Source organism: Gossypium hirsutum, chromosome D12 (genome assembly GCF_007990345.1).
Source record: "Gossypium hirsutum isolate 1008001.06 chromosome D12, Gossypium_hirsutum_v2.1, whole genome shotgun sequence".
Taxonomy (NCBI): Eukaryota; Viridiplantae; Streptophyta; class Magnoliopsida; order Malvales; family Malvaceae; genus Gossypium; species Gossypium hirsutum.
The window spans coordinates 46499311-46511025 of record NC_053448.1 but is presented as its reverse complement, the minus strand read 5'-3'; the positions used below and the strand labels follow the sequence as shown (position 1 = coordinate 46511025).

The 11715-nt window shown below is 34.0% G+C and overlaps 1 protein-coding gene across 1 annotated transcript; it reads left to right on the top strand.

Annotated features, from left to right (window-relative positions):
- The first annotated feature begins 2999 nt into the window (after positions 1-2999).
- Positions 3000-9840, top strand: LOC107946191 (protein LAX PANICLE 2). The gene is made up of 4 exons (XM_016880420.2): positions 3000-4187; positions 4362-4412; positions 4521-4593; positions 9441-9840. The coding sequence occupies exons 1-4, from the start codon at positions 3451-3453 to the stop codon at positions 9618-9620; spliced, it is 1041 nt and encodes a 346-aa protein (XP_016735909.1). The 5' UTR covers positions 3000-3450; the 3' UTR covers positions 9621-9840.
- The last annotated feature ends 1875 nt before the right edge of the window (positions 9841-11715 follow it).

Here is an 11715-nt window from a genome sequence, read left to right as displayed (position 1 = left end):
TAATAAGTTTTTGTGTTAATAGGAGCACTTAAATCGAGAGAAAACTGGGGACTCCACTTCATTTCTAGAATCTTGGTGATCAAACTTTGTGTCCTCATGAATGCAACCTCCTCTAATTTCTTTATTCGCCCACCATTTCTGTTGCCAATGCCGAACGTTAATCCCACTATTTCCCAACTCCTCTAATTATAACCTTAAAAACCAACAATACCTTTTCAATATGTTAACCATTCACGTTTTTACAGGATTTTATATTTAATATTTTCTCACTTATGCATTATCTATTAATCCACGGAATCATAAGTACCATTTTTGTTCTACATAATTCTACCCCTATCCCTCTAAAAGTAAAGGGTTTATTTATTTTTTGGCCCCTAAACTTGCAATTAAGTTCCCTTTCTTTATTCATTTTGGTACATGAACTTGGCAATTGAGCCTATTGGATTTTGTAAAAGTGTGATAATGTGATTGTGCTACTCAATCCCCTAAAAATTTTAAATACATGTCTAAAATATAAAAAAAAATTATATTTTTTGAAGTTTCATGACACATTAGGGAGTCAAATGAATCTAGTTACCAAATTCAAGAACCAAAGTAGACAAAAAAAAAGGTACATATGTCAAATTGAACTTCATTACCAAGTACATGACCAAAATCACATTAACCCAAAATTAAACAAACTAACGATTAATTATAGAGTTTAAATTATATTAGAATGATCCTAAAAAGTCACTTTTTGGCCCCCAATAATAACATGCCACTTCATAATTTTAAAAAAGTATTTCTAATTAATATCATACACTTCTTAGCACTAATATTTTAACCCTAATTAGTGTTGATTAAATAAATGAAATTAATATAAGCAAATTAAATAAAATTAACAATAATAATAGTAATACAATGTTTACTTTTTTTTGTTCAATTAGATTTATGATTTATGATTGGTCAGTTAGAATCTAGAATTTTAATATTTATTATTTTAGGAAAAATGTTAGATTAAGATTTAGGGTTTAAAGAGGTTTAAGATTTTCAAGTTTAGGATATTAGAATTTTATAAAAATAGGGGTGAATATTTAGTATACTGACAATATACTTATTTTATTCTACAAGTAGCCTTAAAAAATTAATATATGCCTCTTTTTTAAAATATTTTACTATATCCCTATAGAATACTTATCAACCCCTTCACCCTATTTGTAGAGTCTAAAAACTTCATTAGTAGTGTACTAAATAATTTCCTTAAAAATAGTAATAAGAGTTAATTTGATTTAATGTTTCTTGATGCGTTATATTATTCATGCATTTTAAAAAAATATGACGTGACATGTTATTATTTTATGTCTAAAGGTGACAATTTACAATGATCCTAATTTAAGTTTAACTCTGAGTTGTATAATAAAATATGTTAAGAATTTTTATTAAAATATTATTTGTAATTAATGTACATAGATAATGTATTAAACCCAAAGCCATTTGTAAAAAGAATTAAATTTATTCAACTTCATTTTTAATAATTTAATAATATGTTATCTTTTGATTAATCTATTAAAAATTATCCTTTTATATAACAAATGTCTATTTATTTTCATGAGAATAATTTAAATTGAATGTTAATGATAATATTATTAATTGCTAGAATTGTAAACGTTGAAAAGAACATGTTAATGAAGAGAAAGCGTTGATTGACTCATCTTTGAAAAGTCATATAGTTTCTTGTTATATTAGAAAGAGAGAGACAGGGCATGTTTGATGCGCTGGAAAGAAAGTGTAGCAGCTTTTCAGGAAAAGATGAGTCTGCTACCTGCAGCCATTGTTGTGAATATATTATTAAATCACTTCTTCGGAGTTTTAAAACGAAAGACCATACTATAACAATATAATGGAGTGAGAGAGAGAGAGCACATAAGCAGCATATTGACAAATGAGAGGGGTCTCCCGGTACAGTTATTGCAGGGAGGGTGGGAAGCACATGCTTTAACAACCAATGCCCGACTAAGCCCACGTCGCTGTGTTTCGATTCTCGAGTTGTGGGGAAACACCATCATGCATGCCAAAGTCCCCCCCCCTTCTGTTTCTTTATTTACTCTTTTCTTTTCTGAGGTTAAGCTTCTTTAATTACTGTTGATAGCATACTGTAATGTTGTTAATATGTTATTTATTTGACAGGTTATGTCATTATGCCATGCCAATCCTCTCCACTTGTCTCATGTCCAGGGCAATTCGCATTAGCATGCAATGTTTTTGAACTCTGTTAATTATAATCAGGTTTTTCCCAACACACACCTGACACTGAAGTTTTTAAAAGAAAAACAATTGAGCAGGCTTTGCAGGGGAAATGTTTTCCATATCCTGCGCTTGGCTGCTGCTGCACATTTCTTTCTGTAACTTGTTCGAGGAGAATTAAATAGCTGGAGACATTAGGGCAAAAAATGTTACAATTACCAATACTATAAAATTCTGAACTAATAGTAATGATTACAATCGGGAGCATCTAAAACTTGAGATGCGATTAACGTTTAGTAAAGAGTTTTGGTATTCAATATTGTCAACAGAGAAAATAAAGTTAAATAACTAGGGTAGGGTGTACCAAAAATCTTATTAGGAAAAAAAAAAGGCATGATAAGGGTGGGATGTTTTAAGCAAATGGTGAAGCAGATGGAAGCAAAGGGGGGACGTGATGGGGCATTTTTGTTGTCTTAAACTAAACATTCCAATTGTAGGTTAATATTTGTAGGGATGGATAGACATTCTCCATAACCTCCCATTAAGTCTTAAAAAGGACCTTTTTGGGACGTTCTAAAAAGAAAGAGCCTTTACAGTCATTTTCTCCTTGGAACATGCCCTAAAGGTGTTTTCCTTGGGGACCCTTTGAAATAATTAATTTCTCATTATATTTTCGTCTTAATAAAGTCAAAAAACTATTACGGTTCGACCTCCTAAAGAGTATATATGCGATTTGAGCCCCTCCCCCCCCCCCCCAAAAAAAAAAGGAAAAAGAATATAATGTACAATATTGTTAACTTTATTTAATCTGACTGACTGACTGACTGACCACCATCTCTTTCTTTATCTCCCCTCCTCCTCCTGCTGCAACTATTTCATTTCCACAAGCTTCCAAACCAAGAGAATTAATGGAAAGTGAGATTTACAATGTTTATTCTCCTTGTTGTCTTCTGTTATGTTCACAATGAAACACAAGACAACAACAATTCCCCTGTGGTTAATGGGTATTTCTCGCTTTCTTGATTCCTCCACTCCAAAAATATGCTTATGGCAATTTCCTTAGATTCTTCTATCCAATTTAAGCAACAGATTGAAAAGCTTTTTTTCATCCATGGCTTATGCTGAGATCAAGAGTAAGTTGGGGAGTCGTTATCATCATCATCATCTTCTTCTTCTTTCTTATCGTTATAGTCCAAACAGGCTGTTTGGGTATCTTGGTTATCAGATATGATCATGGTTCCTGCTGGAAACCTTTCTAAACAACAACATCTTCCTCACGGTAGCAGTGACGGTGGCGGCTTTTATGGTTATTGCGGTAGAAGTTACACAGAGAGTTTCGGTCTTATGAGCAGTGTTCCTGGCCATGGCGGCTATCACAGCGATGCTTGCTTAGGATCTGATCTAGGTGCTAATTCCATGGCTGAAGATGAATCCAGAACTAATAGTACTGCTAATGAGGAGGGATCCAGCTCCAAGGATAACAATCGAGAACAAGAAGAGACAGATAAAGGTTGGCTCCAACTCAGTATAGGGGGTCAGGCAACAGCATATGAATATGATCACAACAAGCATGACCAAGGCGATCCAGCGTCCAGACGAGGAGGGTTGATGGAGCTTGATCTTTTACCTGCTGCTACCTCACAACAATCAAGGCCGTTAGCCCCCATTTTTCATATGCCTGAGTTTCGACCTCCACCACCACCTCCAACCCTTATGCATAGTTTTAGTACTTTATTCTTTCAACACCAACAAGGAAGTAGCTCCATGATCCCTCATCATGGGGAGCTTAGCTGGGCATTTAAGCCTATAGCAGCTACTCCTTCTTCCACTTCTTCCTATTTTTCCAGACCATTTCAGGTGCAATCAATGGACGTTGCCGGCCCGAGCTCGGAGGTTCGAATCATTGATCCTCCAAGAAGGCCCCATTCTGGCATTTGGTTTATGCTAGAAGCATCACGCAATCAGTAAGTACAAAGCAAGATAAAGCAAAAAGAAGTTGGGCAAAATATTAGCCTCTATCTTTTTGTTTTCGTATGATAGTTCTTACTCTTTTTAATCATATATCACTTTAGGGTATTCAAAAGTAGACGATGAAACTCACTTGCTTTTATTTATTTATTTATTTTTCTTCATTTCAGAGCCAAAGAACCGTTCTTACCTCAAATACCAAAGAGCTATCTGAGAATCAAGTAATTAAATTAAATCCCTGTGTTCATTCTTTCCAGCTTTTTTTCAGGCTTTAAAAACTTATGTATGTCGTGTTTTGGCGTTCATTTAAAAAAAAAAAAAACCTGAAGGGACGGGAAGATGACCGTGCGATTATTAATGAAGTATGTGGCTAACAAGCTGAGACTGGATAGCGAATCAGAGGTAATTAAATACAACTTCTTCTTCCATTAAAATGTTATTTATGTTAGCAACAAAACAGATTGAAGAGGCAAAAACAGAAACTTAAGACATCATTTTATCCAGAAAATTGATTAGTACATGGATTATAGGACTTGGTTGGTGTTAGGGACATGATAGAAACATGGGAACTAAATGCATCTTTCATACTCACTTTTACTTGTCTCATAACATCATATAGTTTAGGTGGGCAGTATATATCTTTGGTAGCCATTTTCTTATGTATTCATTACCATTTTAACCCATAATCTATGTTCCTTGAGAGTCTCCAAACGTTTCCCTAATCAATATCATTAAAATGGTTACTAGCTTTTTTGTTTTAGTTAGTTATATATGGATGTTTTGATGAGTGACAGGATCAAAGGTGTAGGGTTCATTTTAGGAATTTTTAGATAATAGAGAATACTACCTAACACCAATAATAAATGGAAGAGGATTTAACTCTACCCTAGTAAATGGGGTTACTATTTAAGGACTGTTATGTTGTTATATGAAGGAATTGAAATTAAGCCCTAGGTTATCTTCGTACTTGCATACCAAATGGGGACAAAAACACCAGCAAAGTGCTTTGAAAGTTAAAAGTAAAACTAGATACGGTTAGCTAGGGTTACAATCCATACTCCAATTCCTATTTCTATAATAGAAAAATATCAGTATGAAACTCCTTCCACTGCATCATAATCGAATACAAAACTAAATATTTGCTTTTATTTATATTTTTCAATAAATAGATCCTAATTAGGAATACAATTGGTGAGTGTGGGTTCATCTGCTAAAAGTAAATCATAAATTCTTACCTTTACATCAATGGTAAAAATTTCACAATAAGAGTAAAAAGCAAAGAAGCTTGGCTATGATTCTAATTTCTAGATAAAGAAAACAAATCATGGAGGGCATAAAAAAAACTAAAGTAATTCTTACTTACATATTCATGATTTTTATACGTTTGTTTTGTTGTAATACGAACTCCTTGTACTAGTTCGTCATGGGCTTTTTTATACGTTTCAAAGGGAGCTTATATGTCAACCCTAAACCTTACCCTCTTTTTGCCCCTGAAATGGGGCATTATAAATTGCAACCTATTTTGGAGAACTATTTGTTTGTTTTATAGAGAATTTATAAAGGGTATCCTCCCAAAGATCATTTAACAAGAAAGATTTGCATTTTGTTTTATAGATTCAATCAAATTATTATTGTATTAATATCAACAACAATATCCATTCAGTTTATTTCGCATTTCATGCATCTATCTAAAATTATAAATGCATAAGATATGAGGGAGAAAATTGTAACTATATACCCAATTTTTAGAACCATAAGTCAAGATGAGTTGCTAGGTTTAATTTTGATATGTTTGCCTAAGAAAATCCCTAGATGCGTTAAACAGCTGGACAGAAAACGTCCATTTATCCTTCTCTACCTATTCTTCCGCTTTGAAATTTGTTGTTTGACCTCTATTTCCCATTACACTGATTTTACGTGGAACCAGTGCCGATATAATTTGAAATATAAACAAAAGTGAAGATTTTGTTTGCATAGCTTGAGAAACATTTTCCTTTTGGGTATGCCTAGAATAAATCCTAACCATAATATCGAGGATAGCAGAGAGACAACATATTTTTAGTTATTAGTTAGCCACATTAAATTTGGCCTTCTCAATGCCACCTAAAATATCTAAGCTATAAATTCGTTTGCTAGAAAATATATAAAAAGAGGACAATATTTATGACATTCTCGACATTGCGTTTTGTTGGACTATTGAATGAATTATATAATAATGTAGAATGAATGCATTTATATTTTTGTTTCTTTCCTTGCACTTCATGCCATAAAGTCATCAAGTTGAGATTATGACAGTATCTTATTTGAATCAAAACCATGTTACAGCTATTCCCAGGTTTGTATCCTCCACCTAAATAAAAGCACACCTAATCTCAAACACATCATAAAACATTTATATATTTAGGTAAGATAGAATGTGAGCCATGCCCAGACATCCTCTTGATTTTTATATACTAATAGAACTTCCTAATCCCAATCATGATAACTTCTTTCACATGTAGTTTTTAACTCAACTCGGGTGGCGTTGATTCGGCAAACTTTAGGCATAAAAATTTCGTCTTAGCTAGGCTGTGTTAGATTCTAAGGCGCGGTGGGGTAACAATTCATCCTTACTCACCTGCCATACAACAAAAATGCCCAATGATTAGTGTTATCAGTGATTTTAGCGTAGATGTAGGACTATCTGCCTGACTTTCTCTCTCTCTTCTTCGATGATGAGCAAGGTTAGTTTCCTCTTAATTAAATAAATCATTCTTGCTCTTCCATCAATGATTTTTGTCCCGCACATTTACTACTCTTTTACACCATTTTGTTCTCACTATCATTGCCGATCATCTAGAGAAGCATGTATGGCCAATTTCTATCTATTTACATACTCTAGGGCATAATATATGATATGGTGGCTAGGAAAAGCCAAAAAGATGCCCTCACGGACATAGTCCAATTTTTAATTTACGTGGAGGTAAAAACATGATAGACCTTTGGATTTTTATCTCTTCCGTAGTTAACATGTAGGGTTTGAGACTAAGCATGATGAAAAATCACATTGTAGGGACATAAAAATCACACGTGGACCCTCTCATACTCAAACCCTTCATCTTCCTTGTTATCTCTTCCTTCCATCACGCTTTCGTTTCTTTCATGTCAGCTTAGTATTGTAGGGCCTCGCGCTTTTTTATTTATTTATTCATTGATTGTGCTTAAAAAGGGCCATAAAAAATACCTTAAGTGCACCACTTGGATGGAATATTGTACAAGACCCATCAACATCATCACTCCCACAACCAACCACAAAATTACATCACAAATAAAGAAAGAAAGAAAGAAAATCCCCACATATTTTACGTCGGGGGAAAGCAATGCATGAGGATAATACCACAACAGGATCATTCCTAGTTGTTGACAAAGAACAAAAATAAAAAGCATAAAAGGACAGATAAGAACCCCCCATGTAAATGAGTTCTTTATTGTTGGTGAACGGTTTGCATGCAGCATTAAATTGTTGATATATTAATTTTAGGAGAACAAATCTTTTTCTATCATCAACACCTACTTATTAATTAATTCCTTCCCCCAACTTAGCTGGTTTATAAATTTAAACATTAACATTTAATCACACAAAAATAACTATACTCTATTAATTGAACCTTAATTCTCGTATAGTTGCTACTATAATAATCAAGAAAGATAAGTTTAAATAAATATAAATATATATTTTTCTCTAATTTAAGGGTTAAAATATTATATAAAAAATAACTATATTCTATATTTTCATTAAAGAATCTTAACTATAAATACAAATAAATTCCCCCATAATATACTGATAAATAAAATTACAACTATCATCTCAAATCATATTTGATTTAACATCATATATTTAAAAATGGAATATGAGCTTATAATTTAGACATGAGGGTGTTAGGTTCGTAAGAAAGGAACGTGAGGAAGACGTGCATGAGATTTGATTGTTGTATGTGACGTATGTTTGAGTCAGGTTTTGTGAGAAAAGAATATAAAATAATTTAATGGAAAGGATAAGTGAGGTCTCCAAACTCACAAATCTTTTATTTATTTATTTTATATCCGTTTAGCAATTTTACTAATTTCTCAGTCACCCACAATATCATTACTTTAATTTAATTTCTTTTAATATCAAATTTTTGTTTTAACGCTCTAATAACTTATATTTTTATTTCAATGTCCTACAAAAATCTTAAAATCTTAATTTTTGCTCTTATATTTATTTTTAATTTTGTATGTATGATTTAAATATGTGCGAAATTGTAATAATTATAAGCCAGTAATATTCTCTACGTAAAAAATTTGCAGAAATTGTATTTAATGTTATTGTCTTTTATTATAATTATAAATAAGAAACCTTTTAAGTTTATCTAAATTCAATTATGTTAGGGAAATGATTTGAAAATGTTTAAATTTAGATAAACTTGAGGGTACTTTTTTAGGGATATATTGAGTAATTTACATAAGAATTTTATATAATTTTTTAAGTTTACTGTTTTTAAAAAATTTTTAAAAATAAAAAAAAATTTATTTTTTTATTTTTATAACTATTTAAATTTAATTTTAAAATGGGAAAGACCTAATATGCAAAAAGATCAAAAGTTTAATTAGGTGTTGTCATACTCTTATGCCACACTCCTTTTTTCAGTTGATCTAAAAAGAGTAATTATTTCATCAGGTCTCTGAATATTTTAGCCCTGTATACTCCAGTCTGGTGTCGCCAATTTATTAGACGACACTAAATTATTTTTTATTTTCTATTTTTGGGTGCTTCCACATGGAATCATTTTCATTGCACTATATTTTTTCAAATTAGTAGCACTATATAGATAGATATAAATTAAAAAGAAAAGTCTAAAGGAACAATGATTTTGGCTTGCGAGTAAAGTCTGGGTGGGCCCCGAAATGATGATTTTCGGGCAGTTTAAGATCGTGGAATAAACGGGCAGGCTTGATCGTGCTTGACCGCTGACCTAAATTGTCGAAGCAGTGGAGTTGTTAAAATTTGTCTTAAGGGGGAAAAGGAGTAAAGAAGAAAAGTGTGGGAAATTTGATGTTCTAAGTATAATAAAAATGAAGCTCCAAAATTAGCATTGAAATAGACATTATTCCCCTTCTTCTTAATTGTTGGTTGTTTTCCCATACACATTCACATTGTCACTTGAATTATTATTCTGTATATGGAAACAATTGAAATAACTAATATGAAAATAATTTTGAGGGTGCAGATAGAGATAAGATGCAAAGGGCGACAGCTTCAACCATTGTTGACATTGCAGCATGTAAGAGATCAAATATGGAGTTCAAGACAAGCTCCTGCAGATTATCCTTCAACAACACCTGATGATATTTATAATAATAATAACAACAACAGCAATGTCATGGTTCTGCACTACGGTAGGAGCTAGGGCTTGAAATATTCAAACACCAATCCCCCCCCCCTTTTTTATATGTATGTGATGAATGAGTGACCGAATGTATCATTCTTAAGTTATGGAAACCCCATCCCTTATTTTCTTTCTTTCTATTTATTATTATTATTTGCTGTAATCTCCACTGATGGACAAAATAGTTTTGGGATGCCCATGTTTTGATTTTGGGGTCAATGCCATAATATTGTATTTCCAAGCTTCATGTTTCAATTAAATTATTATCATTTCTTTTCTTTTGATACAATAGTACTAATAATTCATTATACAAAATAAATGGTTAAACTAAAATTATTATAATTTAAGTTTACCTAATTATATATGTTAGATAACTTGGTTGAGCGACTAAATTATCAGAGAAACGCTAATTTCCAAAAAAAAAATACGAAAATGGGATATTTACGGGAATGACCCAATTTCATTAAAACGCATTAAGCTGATATCATTTTTAGGGGAAAGCCAGAAAAGCATGTCTAGCTCAACGCTTTTTTCTCCTCTGACCTTTAAAACACGTCTAAGTCAACGCACTTTATTAAAGCGTTTGGTCTTAAGAATGCTGGTTTTAAGAATAAGTGATTGCCCTTCTCCAACCCTTACTGCCTAATCTCAGAGCGGACAGCTAATGCATTCCACTTATTGAACAGGGTTTTATGGTCGGTCTGCGACCTTTGGATACCCCATCTATGATCTCGTAGTTCCTACGGGGTGGAGACGATGGGGTTGGTCCATGGATTTTCCTTCCTTTTGCCGCATTTCACTCAAAGGGTTGAAGGGAGATAGTGCATCAAGCTGTTCGCAAGGGCCAACTTGATCCTCTTCCCCAGGGATCCCAGATGGGGGAACCTTGGGGAGCCGCCGACTCTAACTACCGTCCATGTTACTTATCAAATCTTGTTCTATAATTTGATTTGATCTTGTAGTCCAAATAATTCCGTACCAAGATGTATCTAATATAGTAGTAATTAGTGAAACAAGAATACTTGTATAAACCAACAAAGTAACCAATGAAAAGGCAGAATAAATTAGATTGGTAAGTAGGAGCCTTGGTGGTCCCCCCCGGACCGCCCAGATCCCACGAGTGAATAAAAAGTTGGATCTACATTGGATCTCACCTGAATCGCCCCATTTGTCTTGTTGAGGAGAAGTTTGGTTTCAAACTCCGATTCGAACAGGAGAAGTACGCCATGCTAATGTGCCTTGGATGATCCACATCTCACGGTTAGGCTCTGATGAGCACATTGAACTATCCATGTGGCTGAGAGCCCTCACAGCCCAGACACAACGACGCAATTATCAGGGGCGCGCTCTACCACTGAGCTAATAGCCCATCGTGTGGGCCTCCCACTGGGGGCCCGTTATGCCAAAAGCGAGAGAAACCCCATCCCTCTCTTTCCTTTTTACGCCCCCATGCCGCCACATGGGAGGGACCCAAGGGTGTAAAATGGGATCCTATCAACTTGTTCCGACCTAAGATAATAAGCTCATGGGCTTGGTCTTACTTCACCGTCGAGAAACAAAAGAAGGCTTCCATCTCTAAGTTTAATTTAGACGTAGCTTATTTCTTTTTGGGTGTGAAGCAGTGTCAAACCAAAATACCCAACAAGCATTAGCTCTCCCTGAAAAGGAGGTGATCCAACCGTACCTTCCAGTACGGCTACCTTGTTACGACTTCACTTCAGTCACTAGTCATGCCTTTGGCATCCCCCTCTTTGCGGTTAAGGTAACGACTTTAGGCATAGCCAGCTCCCATAGTGTGACAGGCGGTGTGTACAAGGCCGAGAACGAATTCACCGACATATGGCTGACCGGCGATTACTAGCGACTCCGGCTTCATGCAGGCGAGTTGCAGCCTGCAATTCGAACTGAGGACGGGTTTTTAGAGTTAGCTCACCCTCGCGGGTCAGCACTCTTTTGTCCGTGTTCCAACAACTAAATTTCCAAAAATAAACCTTTTTTTTAATTTTTTTGTGCAACCAATTAACAAAACAAGCCTTTATATAGACTCAAAATCTCATATCCCTTATTTTCTTAAGCAATGTGGGAGATGGGAGATATGTGCATATATAAACTCATG

Coding starts and splice junctions, on each gene's coding strand:
- LOC107946191 (XM_016880420.2), top strand. CDS start 3,451: ATGATCATGGTTCCTGCTGGAAACCTTTCTAAACAACAACATCTTCCT. Junction 4,188..4,361: donor CTAGAAGCATCACGCAATCA/GTAAGTACAAAG, acceptor TCTTCATTTCAG/AGCCAAAGAACCGTTCTTAC. Junction 4,594..9,440: donor GACTGGATAGCGAATCAGAG/GTAATTAAATAC, acceptor TTGAGGGTGCAG/ATAGAGATAAGATGCAAAGG.